This window comes from Schistocerca nitens, chromosome 5 (assembly GCF_023898315.1).
Source record: "Schistocerca nitens isolate TAMUIC-IGC-003100 chromosome 5, iqSchNite1.1, whole genome shotgun sequence".
NCBI lineage: Eukaryota > Metazoa > Arthropoda > Insecta > Orthoptera > Acrididae > Schistocerca > Schistocerca nitens.
In genome coordinates, this window is record NC_064618.1 from 297,406,667 (window position 1) to 297,431,130 (window position 24,464).

The 24,464-nt window shown below is 42.6% G+C and overlaps 1 protein-coding gene across 2 annotated transcripts in view; it reads right to left on the reverse strand.

Moving 5' to 3' along the window:
* Positions 1-1,699: 1,699 nt before the first annotated feature.
* The window catches only part of LOC126260135 (2-acylglycerol O-acyltransferase 2-like), a 120,020-nt gene continuing 97,255 nt past the window's right edge, over positions 1,700-24,464 (reverse strand). Inside the window, exons 4-6 of one of the 2 annotated variants that reach the window (XM_049957383.1) lie at positions 22,916-23,090; positions 20,598-20,788; positions 1,700-2,746 (exon numbers count right to left, since the gene is read on the reverse strand). In XM_049957383.1, the coding sequence (XP_049813340.1) occupies positions 2,586-2,746; positions 20,598-20,788; positions 22,916-23,090 (527 nt within the window). In that variant the 3' untranslated portion in view covers positions 1,700-2,585. The remainder of the gene's footprint in view (positions 2,747-20,597; positions 20,789-22,915; positions 23,091-24,464) is intronic. The other variant, XM_049957382.1, reaches the window with a different exon arrangement.

Here is a 24,464-nt window from a genome sequence, read left to right on the forward strand (position 1 = left end):
AGTCTGATGTAAAGCTTACAATCAAATTCCTGTGACACCCAACACATCCGAAAAACAGCAGTGATTACACCTTCTGGTCTGTTTGAATTTTTGGTTATGCCATTTGGCACTAAAATAGCACCCAACTTGGCAAAATTTTGCTTTGCTTACCTGCTTGACATTATGGTTTTCTCACCAAACTCCTGGTTCTCAGCAGATGGTATCTATGTGTTACTATATACCTCAAGGCCAGCAGACTATCTACAATTAAGACGTTTCCTTAAGGTGGAAAATTTGTCACCAACCTCTCCCAGCAACAGTTCAATAATCACCACTCACAGATTCATTCTCAGGTCATGAGACCACAGGCAAACACAGAAGCAAACTTTAGTAATGGAGAAAGCTTTCCACAATCTCCGGGCTAATCTCTCTAGTGCAGTGCTTGTTCACTGTGCCATTAACTATCATCATAGATGCTAGCCAAAATTCAATTGACCACCATTAATAACCATTAAGTTTTTTTTCTAAAAGCTATTGAGTCTTTATGACAGAACATTTGGCCATTTATACACATAGTATGTGACAGTCCAAAATGTGCTGTGTGATGTCATGGTAAAATCAGTCACCTTAACTTCATACACATCAACTGTACAATCAATATAAGTTAAAACATGGTGTATGGACATATGTGATGTCTTTATGTGAATTACTGTGAAAAAATTGCCATAGATGGAAGGGGAGTAGAAAGACACTGAGCTGTGGGTGTTTCCAGCTGTACAGCAACATGGGCAGTACTGAGAGGCAGCTGGTCACAGAGAAATGTGCCAACAGCTATCATAGACAAAACATAACTTAAAAAGTGGTGGTAGCATTATTCGTTCAGAAACTTGACTACCAATGAATACAGCAATTTAATGGGGAACTTTAGCCAATTTCTAAAAATGTTAGTATCCAGTCCTAAAGAGGTTTGAAGAGACAGTTCAAATGTTATACAGCACTGAATTGGATTTGAATTTTTGTTATTTTCAAATGAAATGAGAAACAGATTTCCATCCCCATAATTGTCCTATTTAAGCTTTTGTTCATTCTCTAATGATCTCTTAGTCAATCTCATGCTGAAACCCATCCTTTATGTCCTTCCTGTATTGTGTAATGGAACAGTTCCTCATAATGGGAACTATGTGGTAATGGATATTTTCCTTATTTCACTTCCCTGGTAATTCTTTGTTACAGTTGATAAGAAATGTGAAACTGCCAAACTATTTGAATGAGGATGTTGGCAGTGAATGTATTAATCTTATCTGCACATTACCCATTAATGTCCAAAACATCAAGGGTAAATTTCATCTAACATCAGCATGACTGCCAGTACACAAACACACATTACATTGAAGTTTCAGGTGTCCTCAGAAGCAACAGGAAACCAACTCTCAATCACACAGTACAGTATTCTGTATGAAATGTAACAATATTAGGATGGAGTGCAGTTTCAAACAGTCTTTTTGTTGCGCCCGTCTGTAACTCAGCATCTCCACTAATGGTGAGTAGCAACTATCCTTTTAATAATATTAGTACAATATTCTACTTAACTCTGCCAGAGTAGCCTTAAAAAGCACATTGTTTATACTAAGAGAGAGAGAGAGAGAGAGAGAGAGAGAGAGAGAGAGAGAGAGAAATATGCACAACAATTTTCCTCTCTGAACTGAAATATTTTATTTCCAAACAACATTGGGTAAATTCTCCAAAAGGATTGAATATTTTCAATTTATTTAGAACAAATTTTATCCATAACCAAAAATTTACTGTGCACATTGCCAAAAAGAAAAAGAATTCTGTACTGACCAGGTTTAAGTGATACAGTATATGCTAGTGTCTCTTCAGAATAGCTGCTACAAAATAATTTTGTCCATATTTACACAAATAATTGAGTAACCAGTAATAAATTGACAAGATAAATCTCAAGTCTCTTCAGCACAAAATCTGTACTTTATTCTTACTTTATACTTATATTAATCCCTTGAATCTATTACAGTTATGTCTCTATTCTTACAACTAATCACAGCCATTACTGTCTTGGAAAAGTTTACTCCTTACAAATCTGCCACAATACAGAAGTTTGAAATAAAATATTGGTATCAATTTATAGTTCATTGAATGTGTTTTCTGTTTCATATGTGATACTTAATCTTCAATAAATTTTAATCTAAAAAAATTAGATTTAACATATTGTTGTACTTCAGCATTGCAGCAGATTTGTATCTAAGCAAAAGTTAAGTAAAATTTGTATATTTATCATACAGACTGTTTTGCTTCAGAAGTTAACTATATAAATCTCACACACACACACACACACACACACACACACACACACACACAAAAAAAAAAAATAATTTCATTGAGCAAAATGACTTACAATAATTTGTACAATTTCTGGCATATTTAAACAGGAGTAACAGTGGTCCTTTTCCTATTAACTGAATGCAGGAATGTGAATGCATTCATATTACAAGAAAAAATCAAATGCATATCATCCAATACTGTAAACGACAGACAATTGGAAGTGATGTATAAAACAGAGTCATATGCTCTGCTGACAACTAAGATAGTTATTCTTCAATTTCTAAATGTACATTGTCCGCATCTGAAATGTATTTGTGCTTGTACTTCTCAAAAAAGTTTACAAGTTCTTCAGAGAATTTATTGTGGAGCTCAGTGATTTGTTCCTGTGTCGGGTCTTCAACTTTCTTCACTTCAATTGGTGAGCCAACTGTAAAAAGAACATGTTAATGTGTTAGTTGGTCTGTTATAAATGATTAAATTTATTTCCATTTACATTCACTTACTTAAGGTCACAAAAGTGAATATTTCTACTATGTATTGATAAATTCCTTATGCCGTAATAACAAATGACAATACTGACTTCACAAAATCTTATTTATGCACTTCAGTGCTATCCTAGAAATACTTTTTTTCATTTCAGTCAGTTCCAGCAACAAACTATACAGGAGCAAGAGTTCAGGCCATTATGTACAGCATTTTTTGTTCAGACTGTCAGTGTAAAAATGGAACAACTGCTGTCTTGACTCTCCACATCCTTGATCAGGATACCCAACCGAAGTTTTTGTCTGACTGATGTCATCAGTCTTTTCCCTTGCAACAAAAGTGACATTTAATTATAACCCACCTCATTTATGTCAGTGAATTATTTAATGTACCAACACATGTGTAGCCAGTTTTCGATATTTTTGGCACATTGAGTTAAAAATATTTTGTTACCTAATTGACTTTACCATTCAATGAAAGGTACCTACATTTCCCATATAACATGTTACCTCTTGCTGTTTAACTTTAATTCAACTTTATGTTTAGTAAAGGGAGTTCCTGGACTTTGACTTCAGTTTTCTTTGCCACAAAGTAGCTTACTATTTCCTTCTCAAAACAGAAAGACATCAATCTCCTAAATTTCTGTCCAACAGTTGCTACAGTTGATGTTCATAGTTCATTTATAGTCTGATGCTCTCTATGTAAGTCACACTGTGGTTGGCATTCCACATTAATCTTTAAGTTCACTTATAACTATATGCATGAGCTGTTTCTTAAAGGCAGGCAGTTCTAAGAAGAAGAAGAAATGACCTGGCCCCTTGTTTTATTTTGATATCACATTTTGTTGATTTCTGTTATTTTTGGCTATTTGTATCGGTGTCACATGTTGGCTATTTGTACTGGTATCTGCATTTTATGTTGAGTTACATTCCATCTTGCATTTTCCATTGTTGAATTGTGTTGCGCTATGTAGCTTCAGAGTTTTTTTCAATATCATGTTTCATTCTTTCTTGTTAGTTTTGGCTATTAGCATTACTGGCAGCCTTTAGCTTTTTGTATTGGTATCAGAATTTTAAGTAAAGCTGCATGGGTCAAGTAACGTTTTTGTTAACAGTTTTAGTTGGTTTGCACAATATGCGTTTTTTCATCTTCGAAAGCAACTATCGTATAGTTTTTTTCTTTGTTTCACTTTGTATGTTTTACTATTATCAAGATTTTGAGGCAGCTATTTTAGGTTTTTATCCATCCCTGCACAAAACCCCCAATTGCTCCTGATTTTCCCTGCATATTCAATGTTTATTATTAAGAATTTGTATGAGTCTATTTGACATTCATTTTTTGCACCATGGGAACGGACAATGTCATTGGTCATCATTTTGAAATCACCTTTGTGTTGCTTTTTTTGTAGCCTATAATGCATCATTGGTCAAAGTCAGTAGATGATATTCAATACCTGGATAAACCATAGTCTTCAATCATAAGAATCTTTGACTACTTGTCCACTGACGTAAACAATCTGATGGACAATAACATTAACTTCAAAACAAACAGAAATCAGAAATCTTATCTGGTTGACAACTACTCTGTTCTCTAGAAGAATTTAAACATTTTCAAAGATGCCAGTACTTATTCTGCCCTGACTGGACAGAATGTTGTTAAATTGTAGAGTAACAATACTAATCCAAAATAATAAAGTCCCAGATAAATTTTATAATAAAAGTAGTCTTAACGTTCTGCAAGAGCATTACTCCGATTTCAGCCTCCACGTATTAGTGTGTGCCGGCATTTCAAGGCAAAGTACTTGACAAATACAAATTTCAGAATGGTTAAAAAAGCAGCAGCTGTTGAATGGTTCAAAATACACTCCTGGAAATGGAAAAAATAACACATTGACACCGGTGTGTCAGACCCACCATACTTGCTCCAGACACTGCGAGAGGGCTGTACAAGCAATGATCACACGCACGGCACAGCGGACACACCAGGAACCGCGGTGTTGGCCATCGAATGGCGCTAGCTGCGCAGCATTTGTGCACCGCCGCCGTCGGTGTCAGCCAGTTTGCCGTGGCATATGGAGCTCCATCGCAGTCTTTAACACTGGTAGCATGCCGCGACAGCGTGGACGTGAACCGTATGTGCAGTTGACGGACTTTGAGCGAGGGCGTATAGTGGGCATGCGGGAGGCCGGGTGGACATACCGCCGAATTGCTCAACACGTGGGGCGTGAGGTCTCCACAGTACATCGATGTTGTCACCAGTGGTCGGCGGAAGGTGCACGTGCCCGTCGACCTGGGACCAGACCGCAGTGATGCACGGATGCACACCAAGACCGTAGGATCCTACGCAGTGCCGTAGGGGACCGCACCGCCACTTCCCAGCAAATTAGGGACACTGTTGCTCCTGGGGTATCGGCGAGGACCATTCGCAACCGTCTCCATGAAGCTGGGCTATGGTCCCGCACACCGTTAGGCCGTCTTCCGCTCACGCCCCAACATCGTGCAGCCCGCCTCCAGTGGTGTCGCGACAGGCGTGAATGGAGGGACTAATGGAGACGTGTCGTCTTCAGCGATGAGAGTCGCTTCTGCTTTGGTGCCAATGATGGTCGTATGCGTGTTTGGCGCCGTGCAGGTGAGCGCCACAATCAGGACTGCATATGACCGAGGCACACAGGGCCAACACCCGGCATCATGGTGTGGGGAGCAATCTCCTACACTGGCCGTACACCACTGGTGATCGTCGAGGGGACACTGAATAGTGCACGGTACATCCAAACCGTCATCGAACCCATCATTCTACCATTCCTAGACCGGCAAGGGAACTAGCTGTTCCAACAGGACAATGCACATCCGCATGTATCCCGTGCCACCCAACGTGCTCTAGAAGGTGTAAGTCAACTACCCTGGCCAGCAAGATCTCCGGATCTGTCCCCCATTGAGCATGTTTGGGTCTGGATGAAGCGTCGTCTCACGCGGTCTGCACGTCCAGCACAAACGCTGGTCCAACTGAGGCGCCAGGTGGAAATGGCATGGCAAGCCGTTCCACAGGACTACATGCAGCATCTCTACAATCGTCCCCATGGGAGAACAGCAGCCTGCATTGCTGCGAAAGGTGGATATACACTGTACTAGTGCCGACATTGTGCATGCTCTGTTGCCTGTGTCTATGTGCCTGTGGTTCTGTCAGTGTGATCATGTGATGTATCTGACCCCAGGAATGTGTCAATAAAGTTTCCCCTTCCTGGGACAATGAATTCACGGTGTTCTTATTTCAATTTCCAGGAGTGTATGATAGCTGTATGTTCTTGTATACAGATTACTTATGCTCTTAGAGTAATTATTTGTATCAAGTTCAGCTGGGCTTTTAGGGCACTACATTCAATCGGCAAATTATTTTGTTTAAGGTTATTCATAAGCATCCCTGGGGTATATGAAGATGTTTGCATGTAAACAAGACATACAACCAATGAACACTTGTCAGTGGATAAAGCATCTACCGAAGTTTTTAACTCATAGGTGCTCAATATGACCATTTGTAATACTGAGGCAGTTCAGCCTTGACATAATCTTTTTTTTTTTTTTTTTTTTTGGGGGGGGGGGGGTTAAGGGCACTCAGCTACTGAGGTCATTAGTGCCCAGTCACAATTGTTAGAGCACATAGAATCTAGTAAAACTCAAGGGGGGGGGGGGGGGGGAGACACCAGAAAGTTCTTACAAAGATGCACATAAAATAAGTGAAAGAGTTAGATGTCTTTGGACAAGCCAGTCAAAGTAATGAAACGAAGAACATGAGCAGCTGCTCTAGCGTCATCAGCTAAAATATCCTGTAAAGTAGATGGCACAGACAGGACAACACGAGACTGACTAAAACGGGGACACGACAATAAAACATGGTGCACTGTTAATGCATGACCACAAGGGCACTGCAGGGCTGGGTCACCGGAGAGCAGGTAGCGGTGGCTAAACCGGCAATGCCCGATCCGCAACCTGGTCAGTAGGACCTCTTCTCGCCAAGATGGTCGGGAGGAGGTTGTCCAAGCAGTTGGGAACGGTTTTACTGCCCGGAGCTTGTTTCCTTAAAGTGATGACCAAGTATCCCACCACAACGACACAAGCCGCTTACAAACAACCCCACTAATGTCAGATGACGGGACACAATGGGAGGCTGGCTGAGGCAGGAGGACTGCAGCCTTTGCTGCAGCATCTGCAGCCTCATTCCCAGGCACTCCTACATGGCCGGGAACCCACAGAAAGCTGACAGGAGAGCCATCTGCAGCAAAAGAATGGAGGGACTGCTGGATCCATTGCACCAAGGGATGGACCGAATATGGAGCTCCAAGGCTCTGAAGAGCACTGAGTGAATCAGAGCAGAGTACATACGATGAATGGCGGTGGCGGCGGGCATACTGAACGGCCTGATGTAGAGCAAAAATCTCTGCCGTAAAGCTGGAACATTGGTCGAGGAGCCGGTATTTAAAGGCGACAGCCCCGACGACAAAGGCACAGCCGACACCATCGTCAGTTTTGGAGCCACCAGTGTAAATAAAGGTGTGACTGGCAAGTCGCGCACGAAGTTCGACAAACCGTGAGCAATACACTGCAGCCGGAGTACCCTCCTTCGGGAGCGAGCTGAGGTCGAGATAAATATGAACCGGAGCCTGAAGCCAAGGTGGTGTGGGGCTCTCACCCTCTCTGAAGGTGGTAGGGAGTGCAAAATCCAATTGTCGAAGCAGGCAACGAAAGCGGACTCCAGGGGACTTCAGGGCAGACACATACAACCCATACTGACGGTCAAGAGAATCGGCGAAGGAGGACTGATATAAGAGGGGTGGTCGGGCATTGACAACAGCCGTCAGGCATACCGACAAAGCAGTACGTCGTGCCAGTAGGTCAATGGTAATTCGGCAGCTTCAGCATAAAGGCTCTCGACGGGACTAGTGTAGAATGCTCCGGTCGCAAGTCTTAACCCCCTATGCTGGATGGAGTTGAGACGACGTAAGAGGGATGGCCGAGCAGACGAATAGACGAAGCTCCCATAATCCAGCTTTTATCGGACTATGGACCGATACAAGCGAAGCAGGACAGTGCAATCCGCTCCCCAAGATAAACCACTAAGAACTCTGAGGACATTAAGGGAACTTGTACAACGGGCAGCAAAATAAGAGACATGCAGAGACCAACAAAGTTTCCTGTCCAGTGTGAGCCCTAGAAACTTAGTTGTTTCCACGAAGGGGAAAACAACGGGACCGAGATGTAAGGATGGCCGAAGGAACGCTTTATATCGCCAAAAGTTGATGCAAACTGTCTTCTCTTCAGAGAACCGGAAGCCATTTGCCACACTCCACGAGTATAGGCTGTCTAGACAACGCTGAAGGCAGCGCTCCAGGAGGCATGTTCTCTGGGCACCGCAGTAGATCGCGAAGTCATTGACAAAGAGAGAGCCTGAGACATTAGGTGGAATGCAATCCATAATTGGATTGATCGCTATGGCAAAAACGGCTACGCTCAAGACAGAGCCCTGAGGCACTCCGTTCTCCTCGAGGAAGACGTCGGACAATACGGAACCCACACGTACCCTAAACTTTCGATCTGTTAAAAAGTAATCAATAAAAAGGGGCAGGCTACTGCGTAGACCCCACCTGTGCATAGTGCAGAGGATACCTCCTCTCCAACAGGTATCATAAGCCTTCTCCAAATCGAAGAACACGGCTACCATTTGGCGCTTTCGCAAAAATTTGTTCATGATGAACGTCGACAAGGTCACAAGGTGGTCAACAGCGGAGCGGCGGCGACGAAAGCCACATTAAACAGTGGTAAGTACCCATTGAGATTCAAGAATCCAAACTAACCGAGCGTTAACCATGCGCTCCATCACATTACAGACACGGCTTGTAAGAGAAATGGGGCGGTAACTAGAAGGAAGGTGTCGATCCTTCCCGGGTTTGGGTATAGGAACAACGACGGCGTCACGCCAACGCATGGGGACTTGACCTTCGGTCCAGACGCGATTGTAGGTACGAAGAAGGAAGCTTTTGCCTGCCGGAGAAAGGTGTGCCAGCATCTGAACGTGAATGGCATCTGGCCCCGGAGCAGAGGACCGGGACAGTGCAAGTGCACGTTCGAGTTCCCGCATAGTAAAGGGGGCATTATAATTTTCCAGATTCAGCGAGTGGAAGGAAGGTCGCCGAGCCTCTTCTGCCTCTTTCCTGGGAAGGAAGGCAGGGTGGTAATGGGCGGAGCTTGAAACCTCCGCGAAAAAGCGGCCGAAGGCGTTGGAGACATCCACAGGATCAACAAGGACCTCATTACCTGAAGTCAGGCCAGGTACCGAGGAGTGGGCCTTAATGCCCGACAGCCAGCGCAGGCCACCCCAGACGACAGAAGAGGGAGTAAAATTATTAAAGGAGCTGGTGAAAGAGGCCAAACAAGCTTTTTTGCTGTCTTTGCGCTCTGAGTCGTTTGTATCCAATACAATTCGCCAACGTAGGATGGCGGCGAAAGGTGCGTAAAGCATTGATGATGATAACAGCCGTGAGGTATTCGACCTGACTGTCACAACTGAGAAAATCGTGGTCCGGAAAGGTCGCCAGGGAGGAGTCAAGTCCCCAGTCAGCTTTCGGTATGTTCCAGCTCTAAGGACGTGGGGATGGGGTGTGGTGCAGGAGACGAACGACACAGGGGAAGTGGTCGCTCGAATAGGTGTCAGAAAGGACATATCACTCGAACCGACGGGCAAGAGTGGTAGAACAGATCGAGAGGTCCAAGTGGGAGTAGGTATGAGTAGAGTCCGAGAGGAAAGTCGGGGCGCCAATATTGAGGCAGACAAGACTGAGATGGTTGAAGACATCCGCCAAGAGGGAGCCTCTTTGACAGGATGCAGGAGAGCCCCAGAGGGGATGATGGCCATTGAAGTCGCCAAACACTAAAAACGGCGGAGGAAGCTGAACAATCAGGTGCATCATGTCAGCCCGACTAACTGTAGATGATGATGGAGTGTAGACGGTACAAACGGAAAAAGTAAAGGCAGAAAGAGTAATACTAACAGCTATTGCTTGGAGTGGGGTGGTCAATGGGATGGGATGGTAATAGACATCGTCCTGAACGAGCAACATGACCCCACCATGAGCTGGAATACCTTCCGCAGGGGTGAGGTCAGACCGCTCCGAGGTATAGTGGGTAAAAGCAATACGGTCAGTTGGGCGCAACTTGGTTTCCTGGAGACCAAGGACGAGCGGACAGTGCAGGCGGAGGAGCAGTTGTAATTCCTCCTGATTAGATCGAATACCTCTTATGTTCCAATGTAACAAAGCCATCGCTAGTCAGAAAAAAAAAAAAAAGGGGGAACGAAACGGGTGAAGAGCGGGTCACCTCGACAGCCAGGGAGGGCCAGGTTTTGGGGGAACAACGCTACAACCGGCGGGAGGCGGATCCTGTTCCATCGAGTCATCACCAGCTGCGACCGCTTTCCCGGGTTGCGTAGAAGGGGCAGCATCATTCGCCGACCAGAGGCCAGCTGAGCGCCTGGCAGCAGAGCGTCCCGGCGAAACTGGGGACGGCCGGGAGCAGCGACTCGCGGATGGAGCGTCAGACGGAATGCGTCGGGGTGGAGAGGGGGATAAAGACCTCTGCTTAGAGGCCTTCTTGGAAGTCCGATGAGGCACGGGGATGGTGGGCTGGACCCGAAGAAGGTCCTCACGCGCGGGGTCCGTTTTGGAACGCTGGACCTCTGAAGCCGGGGTTCGGATCGTTTCCCCGATGGACACCTGAGAAGAGGATCGCTTCTCAGGCGGCGGAGGGGGGGGGGGGAGGAGGAGGAGGAGGAGGAGGAGGAGGAGGAGGAGGAGGAAGGGTGGCCCCTGGGGCAGACGGGGCAGGGGCCGCGAGGGAGGAGGATTTGGAAGGGAGGGATTTGGGAGGCGGAGGCATAGACCTCGGATGGGGTGAGGAGGTGGGGGGGGGACAGGATAGGGGTGAGGATACTGTGGAAGGAGTGGACACGACTGAGGCAAACGAAGTTGTCAACGTCACGGGATGGAGGCGGTCATATTTCTTCCTGGCCTCAGAATAAGAGAGACGATCCGAAGTTCTTAATTCTTGAATCTTCTTCTCCATCTGATACGCGGGGCAGTCTAAAGATCTAGGCGATTGGATGCCAGGACAATTGACGCACCGAGGTGGTGGGGTGCATGTATGTTCCTCACGAAGAGGACGTCCACAATCGCCACAAAGGGGCTCAGCCTCACACCGTGAAGACATGTGCCCAAAGCGCAAACACCAAAAACAGCGCATAGGAGGCGGGACGTAAGGTCGCACGTCGCACCGGTAGCACATCACCTTTACCTTCTCCGGCAGAACGTCCCCCTCGAAGGCGAGGATAAAGGTCCTGGTGTCAATGCGACGGTCTTTGGGACCGCGCTGGACTCGCCGGATGAAATGCATGCCTCGGCACTCCAGGTTGGCCCTGAGCTCCTCATCAGATTGCAGCAGGAGGTCCCAATGAAAAATAACCCCCTGCGTCCTATTCAGTGCCAGATGCGGTACAATGGACACTGGGATGTCCCCTAGTCTGTCGCACGCCTGGAGCGCCGCCGACTCTGGCGGAGGTGGTTTTTAGAAGAACGGACCCCAAACGCATTTTACTGAGAGCTTCGATTTCCCCGAAGATGTCCTCGATGTGCTGGACAAAGAACATGGGCTTGGAGGTGGCGAACGTTCCCCATCGGTCTGAGAACAGACTAAATAGTGGGGGAAGTACTTCGCCCCAAGCCAGCAGGCCTGTCCTTCCTCCCAGGGAGTGGCCAAGGGGGAAAGGGCAGGAGAACCAGAACCAGAGACAGTACCTTTCTTTTTAAAAACTCGGCCGCAGAGCGGCCTGATACATGTTGACGTTTCATCTGCGAAACGTCCGCCCCGATACCACCCACTCCGACCAGGGGCTCTCCCCACGGGCGCCACCCAGCCTCAGCGAGGGCCACCTGGCAGGATGACTGTTGCCGGGAGTCCTGATGCCCCAAGGAGACGGGCATCTACTCCTTGGCCGACTTGGGGAGGGTACAGCTCAGGTATCAGCAGTACGATCCCTGTGTTGTCGGGGCTACAACCTAGAGGGTACATGACGACCCCACCACAACGGGCTGGCTACCGTGCTGGATTTCGGGTGCCATGGAAAGTCCATCATGATCGTAGGCGCAGATGGGGACGCACTATGGGCGTAACTTGTGCAACCTATCAGGTGTTTAGGCCCAATTTGAGGAATAGTGGGTGTGGTTACAATGCCGTTATAATGCTGCGTGCCAAGGTCTTAGTGCACTGAGGACCAGTGATACACCACATAAGGCGTCCTTCCCCAAAAGGCTCGTACTTTTGTAGAACTTTGAAAAATGGAGGTCAAACCCCAAGGGGGACCATCACATGGAAGGCCGAAACTGTTGAAACTCCTTTTAGTCGCCTCTTATGACAGGCAGGAATACCTCGGGCCTATTCTTACCCCGGACCCGCAGGGGGATTTTCATAATCATTAACATATGAAGGCAAGTGTGGTGGAGCCCCATCTTCTTGTAAAATGAAGTCTTCACTGTACTGCTGGAAGTGTGGCACAACCCATTGTTGCATTGTGTTCAGGGACATGGAACCCCCTCAATTTTTTCTACAAAGAAAAATGACCCATAAACTTTTGAAGAGGACATTGCATGAAAGATGCTAACTTCATGCGAGTCATGAATGCATTCCACAATCTTGTGTGGATGTTCTGTGCCCCAAACATATGCATTATGACGATTCAGCATTCCAGACATATGAAACATGACTGACTGAAAGCCAGCTTCTTTGCAAAATGATTTTCCTCCAGTAGTCAGTACAAGTCATTGTGAAAGTCAGAATGAAACTCTGTTTTTCAGAGTAGTCAGTGCATGTAACAACTGCAGATGGTAAGGTTTTACACACAGATGTATGTTTAATAGGTCAGACAGTTTATTGCAGTATCTGCAGTTCTCTGCTTGGACATGTCTATTCTATGGGCTCCTGCCTATTCTGTGGGCTCCCATTCATACTTTAACTTCTCTGCTGATTACATCTGAAATCTTTTCTTCACAGTGTTACACCTCTAGAATGGTATTCTGGATAGGTGTGAAAATATTCGAAGTTTTTCTGGCCAGTACCAGAGCCACAGTAGAAGTCAAGGCACACTGACGTACAATATCTAGATTGGAATGACAACCCAGAACAACAGCCAGTATTGCATGCAGCTTGAGCACACCACCAAGTTAAATTGCCACAAACCACCCGAGCTAGTGGACTAAGGTGTCAACACAGTGAAGTGACCCCATGAGGAAAGCAGGATAATGTCATTCTGTTGACCATGTGCAGGGAAGTAACAATACCTAAGACATACACAAGAACATCTTTCAGTGCACACGGTGCAAAAGCATGTGAACAGGAAGAGTGAAGAATGGAGTTAGTATACCACAACAGGGTGTAGGCTGCTGACAGGTTCAGGAAACTAGGGCACATTTGGTCATTTTTGCCACACAGTAGCATCACCACTGTAGACTGATCAGTAAAAATACCTCTACTTCTGCAGCTTACTTCCCAGTTTGCAGTTTACCAGTCCCAAGGTGGGCCCTGTGACACTCCATCTGTGGCCCACCTAGATGACTACAATTTATGCTGCAAGAGCCAGCCCATTGTGAAGGACTTAACTGCCACAGACTGCTGCTTCCCCATCATTTATGCCTTCAGCCTCCTACCACCAGGCCCCCTGGAGGCCTCGTTGATGGCACCTAGAGAGTTGTTTAACTACCATCAACTCAAAGCAGCACAGCAGCTGTTGCCACCGCCCAACATATGTCTGCGAGTTGTAATGGTACTTTAATTACGTAACCATTAAGGCACCTCATCTGAACCTCTCGATACCAGTAATATTCTACTGTGTTTCTGTAAAGTAGTTTACACATTTCTGAGACAACATTCACATTTGATTTCATTTGTGATACATCAATATGTTTATGTTGCAATGATATTATTCTTATGTGTATTCTTTCTTTTGCCACTATGATCTTTGTCATACTTGTAACTCTGATTTTTGGGCACGTAAGTGATAGTTAGTTAGTTAGAGTCGGATCTTGAAAAAGTCAAGTCTTGGACGTCATGTTGGAAATACGCATAACGTAGCCAGTTTATAAAATGTGAACTTTAACAGTGACTGTGATGAAGATGTTTCCAAGTATGTTTTGTATTGTGAAGTGATGTTTTGTGTGTTACGTGATATTGCAATAAAAGCAATTAAAAGGAAGTGTAACTTAAATTCGGAGTGCTGACTTTTTTTGTACATCACTATTGTGCTAACTTTGAAAGGTTTAATCTTCAAGAATGGTTTGTGAAGTGCATCTACAAAACTTTTGAATACAGCAGAATAAAACCTAGGCCGTTTTGCATCTGAGCTTGGAATCACCACCAACTAGATTTTCGACGATTGAGCCATGATTTTACAACGAGACCAGTGTGGGAAACACGAAAAGATGAGTGCCTAGTTTATTCATTATTACATGAAATGACTTTATTAACTGTGCTCTAATGACACCTGCCACATAATAACTATGTTGTTGCCTGAAAATGCAGCGTGAGCAACACCACAATCATCATTAAATTTTGACCTTTGTTGTGGTAGGGTTGTTAGAGAGTGAACACTGGCATCACTGGCCGGTCTCTGAGGGGCCACGACTGAACACTTCATGACTACAGCCAACTGATGCCGAGCTGTTGGCTGCCTTTCTTTGGCACAATCAACAGCATCAACGAAAGTGCCCTGGTAACCCACTGGCCATGTCTTATGCTGTCAGCACCAATGCAGGCAGGCAACCCTGACCAACTTATGGCTAGCTAACCGATTTTGCAGGGTGCCAAGAACACACACCTCTCTCAGTGGCATTCAGGTGTGCGCAACACGCCGGCCTCAGTGCATCCCAGTGTGGCCAGCACCCTTATGCTCCCCTGACTACTGGCAACCTTGAAGAAAGACAACTGCGTAAACTATGAATAATAAATGTGTATTTAGAGATGTCATATTAGCCCTTCTGGTGTTCAACAGGCCCTCACCACCTAGTGTCATTCTATGCCAGCTTGGCAACATAAAGACCACAGATGCAGCCTTCTATATTTGGTGTCAGTAATTGGATACCATTGGTAGACATTTACACGTGGTACCACACCTGCACATCTGCAGTATCAACAACCTACATTATCTGCCAAGCTGCTCCTCTAGCTCTCCTGCTACATTTTACACTTTCCCAATATGCAGTGTGATGAGAGACTCATGCGCGTGTGCATGCGTGCATTCATCTGGTTTGTCATATGAACTTTGAAGTGTCATTTGTTAAACTACAGAAGTCTGGAGATCTGTCTCAGTTCCACGACAATTTTAAGGAAGCTTTCTTTCACCTGGTCAGAACCCATATTGTAATTTGTGTCTATATGAATTGCCACATATGCAGGCTGTGTCAGATATATGTAACATATGTAAAATGTTTGGAACGAGGCACAATAGTTTGCAGATTCTTTTTGGGCCACGATATGTTGCAAGGATTAATACAGTCTGTTTCTCATATATGCATTGTGGGTACAGTTTACCAATGTTTTTCCTTGTATGACAGCAGATGGAGGTTACACAAATTGTTTACTGTGCATGACAAGCAGCATTCTATGTCTGCACACATTTGTAACATGTGGCAATATGCTGTTTAAGACTTTTCCAATGTATTAAATGCTTCATCGGTTCACAAGCATCATGTTGGGTAATGTATTGGAAGTTGCACAATATTTCGACAAGACAGCTGCTCATCATCTTCAGGTGCCAAAGATTGCACAATGTTATCTGACATGACAACTGTTAACTGATGAAGCATATGTGACAGTGTTACATGAGACATTTAGAGCCTTGAAAGGGCAGATAGTCACATGGTTGGAAACCACAACCAAACAGAAGGAGCTGAATGAAGCATTATTAAAGAAAGTAGCAGCATTGGAAACTATTAGTGAGCAAATACAATCTGATCTCGGTGAGGCAAAAGCCTCATTCAATATACCAGTTCCTTAAGTTGATCCCATAGCAGGTAATCTAGCAACTCATTTTTCAGCAAAAACACATGAGGTGTGTATCTATCAGTGATGTGAGGACCGCTGCTAAATTTAGGCAATCGGTTGGACAAAACTTGTTTAAATATGATAAGTTACAGTTAGTGGGTGATGCAAAGGCATCATGTACAAGAAGAACCTTAGCAAGGCACAAACATTTGATGAGCTGGCTACTGGACTCATCCAGCATTATCACTAACAGAAAATCATGAGTTTTTTGTTTTGTTTTTTAGGTAGAAACTCAGTGGATTGTCTCAAGAACACAGCAAGTGAATGAAGTCGTCCTCTGATAAAGTTAAGCACAGACTAGAGCTAACACTGAATGTGGAGACTAATATTTTGCACGAGTTGGAAAATGGAACTTCAGTTGTGTTTTTGAGGGGTATTTCCACCAATGTGTCAAGAAGGCTGAGGGTAGAAAAAGTGATTTGGTCACTGTCATTAAGATCACTACACAGCTGGAGGAAATTGACATTGTTATTCTGGGACAAAGTGACCGTAGTGTTTTCTCCTCTGGGGTAAAATGTTACAGATGTGGGTGTATAGGACGCATCAAGAAGCAGTGCCATCAGACAAAACGTTATGAATATGGAGCAGCAGGGCATGAGGTGCAGTGTAGCCAATGCAAAAGGCAAAATAAACACTGTCTGGGTAAGTGTTCATTAAATGCACAAGAGGGTGCCTCAACTGTCCGACGGCATTCTCAGTGAAACAAAGTACTGTACAAATGTGAACAGAAATAGAATGCTGCTTGTTATGCATAGTAAATAATAGGAAACTAGTTTTTGGTGGACATGGCTGCTCATGTGTATGTCATTGGTCTGGATCTCTTAGACAGGAAGAGAGAGGGATTACATGGGTAAGGTTATGATGTCCTCATATCATTGGGGACAACACTGCTCAGTTTTAGCATTGTACCATGCATGGTTTGTTTTGTTTTTATACAATATTTGGATGAAATAGTCTTCACTGAACTTGTCACCCACAGCTCTCTAAGTTTGTAACATACAGTAGTTTTGTTATAGTTTACCAAGTCAAAATACTAGTTCTAGTACAGGAAATCTTTTTTTAATTAACACTCTTTACTGTCTTATCGCTGCAGGAAGATTTTAGTGAACAAACAAGGTAGCAGCACTTTTTCAATTTTGCTTTAAGTTATCCTATATGCTTATTCTACTTTGCATTGTTTTGTAGTCATAATTTTTAGAATTTTGCATCTGTCCCGTGACAAATGAGTTCACTATTGATACAAATGAGTTGTACATAGCCCTGTTCACAGCACCGATATTTTAATGCAATAGTTTTTTCTTTTTATTAAATGCTGATTATTGTGTGCCAGTTGCCAAGTTTACAAGTAACTATTTACTGATTACTGTAATTCTTCCTAACTTTCCACCTTTAATATGATAAAGAGGTGTCATCTGGAAATATGACTGTTTCTATCAGTATCCACATTTAAACTTAGTTCATTAATGAACAAAAGCAACAGAAATTGTCTCATCACTAATCCATTGCATATTTAATTAGATTATAATCTGATAAGTGTTTAGAAATAGTTTTAAGGTTGACAGTGGGCTTGATGCTCACTGCTTGCTTATGATTGCTCAAAAAGAAATGGATCCATCTGTTGAACAGACCTCAAATTTCGTATTTACCAGCCTTTGGGAGCAGACTCTTATGATCTACAATGTCAGAAGCTTTCACTAGGTCTACAGACACTGCTCTTCATTCCTGTTTAGTGTCTGTCAAGCTTAAGGTACGTTTACATCTGTGCACTTTGGGACTAATCAACACGTAGCTATAGCTTTCCCCACATGGAGGAACACACCCCGTTTGAATGGAACCACTATGCACCTACACACATCCCAGTACTTCCATGCATGGCAAGAACAGTCGCACAGTGATTAAGCGAAAGGCTCTCACGTGTAGACGCACCTTTAGTACGCACTTAACACACTTCATAAATGGCAGTAATTGTTGACTTCTTATTTCTAAATTTGTGCTGATTATTACATAGTATTTTGTTCTTAATTACAGTTACCCTAAGTTTGTCATGCATAACCTTTTCTGTTTTTGAAATGCAAGAGGAAACTATGGTAGGTGCATAGTTACTTATATATTTTTATGTATTGAAATTACATTAGACAGTTCCAGTAGAGCAGAGAAAGTGCCTGCTTGAAGTGAGCAATCTCAACAAATGTGTAGGTAGTTAGCTGAACCAGATCAGAGCACTCATCTTTAAGATTGTTGCAGAGACACTGTAAGTGCCTACAAGTTGGAGTTTTGTCGTTTTATTGCTTTTGCTACGTAATCTTGGGTGACAGTTGTGATTTACATTGATCTACTACACATGCTTATTAATTGGATTTAGTATTGTTACTTATGTTTGATATTGTTTACTGTCTGCAATACCTGTAAAAATAATGTTAAATCAGTTGGCTACTTCTAAAGAGTCTGTTACTTTATTTTATTGTGGTAGTGTTGTATTTTTACATGATGCTCTGTTCTCACCAGTTTCTGTTTCTATGACACTCCACCTGGTGATTGCTTTATTTGCTGAATTATTTATCATTTTGCATTTTTTTTGTGCTCTCATTACTTTTATTAGTATTTTGGAAAATTTTTGTAATGTGTATTTCAGGTGAAGAATTATTCAAGTTACACATTTTATGTATCAGTCTTCTTCAGGCATGAGACCCCTCATTCCATAGTGATCCAACTGTTTGCTCTACGATGTCCCTTATGGTTACAGTTTTCTGTGGAAATGCAACTTTAAGGTAATACGTTAATACATGAATGAAGTGTTATATGTCTCACTTAGGTCAGTAATTTTAGAAACTTATCATTTTCTTTGCACAGTAATCTGTTTAAGTAGTTTGTTATCCTGACTGTAGCACCTACATGTGGTACTTAAAGACATGTGGTACTGGATACTGCCTTTTACCTTCAAGGTTAGTATGTGAAGTAGATAGGCACTAAAGCCTGAACAGAACAGTTTTAGTGAAATGTTGTATAAACTTTACATCACTAGAAACTGATCTAAAGCTGTTTCGCAAGTGTGTATTACTCAGATAGCAGCATATACTACAGCATTTAAAGTCTAGTAAGTAGTAAGTTTCAGAAGAACCTCTGTCTACTTTTTGTAAGAAAATCAATTTTTAATTTGTTAATAATTATGAAGTCACATTCCATTTTGTTTTCTTTGTTTAGTAATGATTCTAATTTATTTAAGAGAAGTTCAAAATTTCCAGATGGTGTTTGGTAAACTTTAGCAATAACCAAGCTGAACTTAACTATCATAGCTGCAGTCTCATTGTCCTCAACATTTGTTTGAATTAAGGGAATAGGGCCATCAAAATCCACATTTGCCTCATGTACATCACTACCACACCTTGCTGTCATTCCTGCAACAGTAGGAAGATATAATGAATTTAGTTATTTATGTATGTCTACTTAATTCAGGCTTGCACCAGTGTTCATAAATGCATATTTCTGAGATATCCTTTCGCCTTTATCTTATCTGTTAGTAATACATTAGTTTCACCAGTGTTATCAGAGATTTTACATATAAACGTTATAAATGTTTACATCAGGTTCATTCACAGCTTGGTAGCTGCATGTAATATTTACAGTATCTTACACCTTTAGTTTATATTCATATTGCCAGTAGTGTCACCACCTTCATTGTTCTTGTTCACACACCAGTCCATAGTTCCTTACAAGTCTATACTCTTGCTTTGTTTTGGCAATTTCACTTTGTTACAGTGTTTTTTAACCCATCTATCCATTAATGTGTCATTTGTTTTATTTGTACATCTGAAATCAAGCCCATCAGGTGTCCTGCCATTTCTTCTTTTCTGCGTATTTCTGCTTATTTCTGCTCACATACTGGTCCATAATTTTCTTTCTGTTCTGGTTTGGTGGTTGTTCTTCAGGGCAGTCTTTTTATTTACTTGTTTGTTCATTTGTGTATGCTGTATTGCTGGTTCTATACTAGGCTTTTTATATTTGCTAAATGTACGAAAGAGGCAAGTCTACTGCAAATGTGAATCTTTATTTATCTGTTTAGATGTAAATCATGAACTGTATATTTGCTTTTTTCCAGACATTCCATTTCAAAACTCACATACAGTCTCTTCCTACAAACAGTATTATTATTATTATTATTATTATTATTATTATTAGTAGTAGTAGTAGTAGTAGTAGTAGTAGTAGTAGTAGTAATTTTTTTACTATGAAATGATAGGCTATTTTTCCATTCAAGTCTTGGGAATCACATTTAGAGGTACTTTCAAATGGCTCTGAGCACTATGGGACTTAACACATGAGGTCATCAGTCCCCTAGAACTTAGAACTACTTAAACCTAACTAACCTAAGGACATCATCACACACATCCATGCCCGAGGCAGGATTCGAACCTGTGACCGTAGCGGTCGCGCTGTTCCAGACTGAAGCGCCTAGAACTACTCGGCCACTCCGGCCTGTTTAAGAGGTACTTTAAAAATTGTTATATTCATTTTGTGTCTTAGTTTCAATATGCACCCTAGAGAATTCGTAACGTTCATTATCATTTGAGTAATCAATAACTATTAATGTATTGTTTACTGTGAAATCCTTAGTTAATTTATCCAGTTTTTGAACAACTTAATTTTGAGCCCACACAAACTTACCAACAGTAGTAACAGGATTCCTACGAGGTACAATACCAAAGGAGTACTGAAACAAACCACGACCAATTGGAAACACTGGTGCCATTCCAGTAATCTTGCGGCAAAAGTGCTGGAATTTCAGAAGTCTTGTACCTTCTAGTTGATCATAGAGATCAGTCTCCCCAAATGAGATAACAGGAACCAGTGGACAACTGAAACAAAATAGAAGTGAAACTTACAATTCATTTTCACTTATTTTCATCTAGTTTTAATTGATCTTTTTTCCTTTTGCTTTCAGTAATAGTTTTTTATTTGTGAGCCAGTGCAATTAAACAACCTAAAAATAAAAAGAGGTTTAACGATGACTTCGCACTTTACAGATTCAAGAAGCATAAACTAAAAAGTCACTTTACTATCTAGGCACTAGGCTTGGAAGCACCAATAATTACAGATGAGCATCATATTTGTTTTGCAGATAGACAGCATATTACAATTTCAGTAATGGCATGTGTGTGAGGGATTTTTCAGCAGCTGTAAGTCATTTCAAGACATAGTCAAAGGTGTATGAAACACTAGCAGACAATGTAATTAAGCTGATGTGTTATTTGGGACTGCATGATAAGCAGAGGGAAACATTCCACGTGGGAAAAATGTATCTAAAAACAAAGATGATGTGACTTACCGAACGAAAGCGCTGGCAGGTCGATAGACACACAAACAAACAAACACACACACACACATAATTCAAGCTTTCGCAACAAATTGTTGCCTCATCAGGAAAGAGGGAAGGAGAGGGAAAGACGAAAGGATGTGGGCTTTAAGGGAGAGGGTAAGGAGTCATTCCAATCCCGGGAGCAGAAAGACTTACCTTAGGGGGAAAAAAGGACAGGTATACACACACACACACACACACACACACACACACACACACACACACAAGCAGACATATTTAAAGACAAAGAGTTTGGGCAGAGATGTCAGTCGAGGCGGAAGTGAAGAGGCAAAGATGATGTTGAATGACAGGTGAGGTATGAGTGGCGGCAACTTGAAATTAGCGGAGAGTGAGGCCTGGTGGGTAACGGGAAGAGAGGATATATCGAAGAGCAAGTTCCCATCTCCGGAGTTCGGATAGGTTGGTGTTGGTGGGAAGTAGCCAGATAACCCGGACGGTGTAACACTGTGCCAAGATGTGCTGGCCGTGCACCAAGGCATGTTTAGCCACAGGGTGATCCTCATTACCAACAAACACTGTCTGCCTGTGTCCATTCATGCGAATGGACAGTTTGTTGCTGCTCATTCCCACATAGAATGCATCACAGTGTAGGCAGGTCAGTTGGTAAATCACGTGGGTGTTTTCACATGTGGCTCTGCCTTTGATCGTGTACACCTTCCGGGTTACAGGACTGGAGTAGGTGGTGGTGGGACAGGTTTTACACCGGGGGCGGTTACATGGGTAGGAGCCAGAGGGTAGGGAAGGTGGTTTGTGGATTTCATAGGGATGAACTAACAGGTTATACATGTCTGCTTGTGTGTGTGTGTGTGTGTGTGTGTGTGTGTGTGTGTGTGTGTGTGTGTGTACCTGTCCTTTTTTCCCCCTAAGGTAAGTCTTTCCGCTCCTGGGATTGGAATGACTCCTTACCCTCTCCCTTAAAACCCACATCCTTTCGTCTTTCCCTCTCCTTCCCTCTTTCCTGATGAGGCAACAGTTTGTTGCGAAAGCTTGAATTTTGTGTGTATGTTTGTGTGTCTATCGACGTGCCAGTGCTTTTGTTTGGTAAGTCACATCATCTTTGTGAGTACTGTTTTGTCGCTTGTTAGCAGCATGGCAGAAACTGCCAGAACAACTTGCTCTAGTGTGTTACACCTACTTTGGAGCCAGCTATCCTGGGCAAGACTTTTCAGTGTATGTGGATAGAAAGAATTACTTGTCCATGCAAATGTCAAATCTCTAAGAAGGTGAATATTATGGGAAGAATGTTTTGATGTGTAAAGTATCATTTGTCAAAACGTTATCACTGATTATTTTTAAATGCGGTGTGGACAGGTAAGAGAAATCAAAAGTGAAGGACACCTCAATGAAAGTTTACCTGTTGATCAAACAAACATGTGATGTGGATCTGACAGAAGGTCTTTAACTCTTCGGAGAAGTGGACAGAATGACTCTGAAGCAGTGAATTTTTCCTACCAGTAAGACGTGGTTATGTATCATGGATAGGCATTTAATATGAGATTACACATTCCCAATGCACGATCTCCATGTATGTTAGCATTTGTTAATATTACAAAAATTTCTGCAGCACTGAAGCATGGAATGATAAAAAGAAAAATCTTGTACATACCCATGTTTCAGTGCTAGCCTGATGAAACCTCGTCGTCGCTTCAGAATTACTCGATATGTGCGAGGTTTGCATTTAAGTGCTTCTGATGCACCACCCACAATTAACACAGCAGCATTTCCTCCTCCCGGTTTGTCCATAAGATACCCAATGCTTTCTGCAGAAGCAGAACATCCACCTAAAACAAATGATTTTTTTTCCTTGACAGTTCGAAAGCTGGGTTGACAATTTTCTACTGTGAAAACTGAATTAATTGAAGTACAGTTTAGTTTGTTCACTCAAATTCTAGTCTACATGAAACTGCTAAAAGTTACAAAGTATCTATTACCTGTGGCTTGGTGCTTCAAAATACTAAAGTAGTTCTGCAGTTGACATTAATGAACTTCGTAATTATTTTAAGCAAAGCTGTGATACGAACATCACAAAACAGAGTGCAAATAAACAAGTGTGACAGCTTGTGAGTCTGATTCTGAGCCATGTCCTTTGCTTCAACATATCTTCAGTAATGCCTAGCATATTTTAACATTTGAATCTAATGTGATATTAAAAACTGTTTCTTTGCACAGTGCAATTATTATGACTAATTGAATGTTTAATGAGATGGACATTCCTTCATTTGATAATTTAACCTTCTACCATTGCTATGATAATTACATTTCTAGCATTCATGTAATTCTGCAGCCCATTGTTGGGGTCCTGTTTCCACACAGTCGTCTATCGTATGTGTAGTTCAGAACTTATGTTTTAGGAATATTATTTAATATTATGCTGATTGTTTTCATATTTTCACTATACAATTTTTCTGTAAGCTATTTGATGTGAACTGTCATATTACAGGTACAATTTCTGGAGGAGTATTATCTAGCAGAAGGTGAACTTTATATGAAACTTCTGTTTTATGAAAGGATTGGGTAATATATTCTTAGAGTATTTTAAAGTATTTCCTGATGGTTAATTACAACCTACACTCTGCAAGAAACACTGAGGTGCACAGCAGAGGGTATGTCCCCTTGCACCAGTTATTAGAGTTTCTTCCTATTCCATTCATGAATGACAGACAGGAAGATTGTCTGTCTTCAAGAGTCTTCCAGTTCAGTTCCTTTAATATCTGTGACACACTTCCATGGATTAAACAAGGCTCTGACCACTTGTGCTGCCCTTCTCTGTATATGTTCAATATCCCTTGTTAGGCCTATCTGGTATGGGTCTCTCTCACTATAGCAATATCCAGAACCAGTCACATCATTTAAAGTAAGTCGCCAATCTCTGTACCACTTTGAAATCTTAAGACCTTACTGGATATTAATGCAGCTCTTTTCATATGGAACTTCATTATAGATAACTGCATCATCTGCAAAAAGCCTTATTTTACTATTAATATTTTCCACAAAGCCATTAATACATGGCATTAATAGTAAGGGTCTCAACTCTTCCCTAGGGCACACACTAAGTTACTTCCGCATCCGACTCTCCAGCCAAGATAACATGCTGCGTCCTCCCTACCATAATGTCCTCAACCCCATGTGTTCATGCTTTTGACAATAAGTGTAGG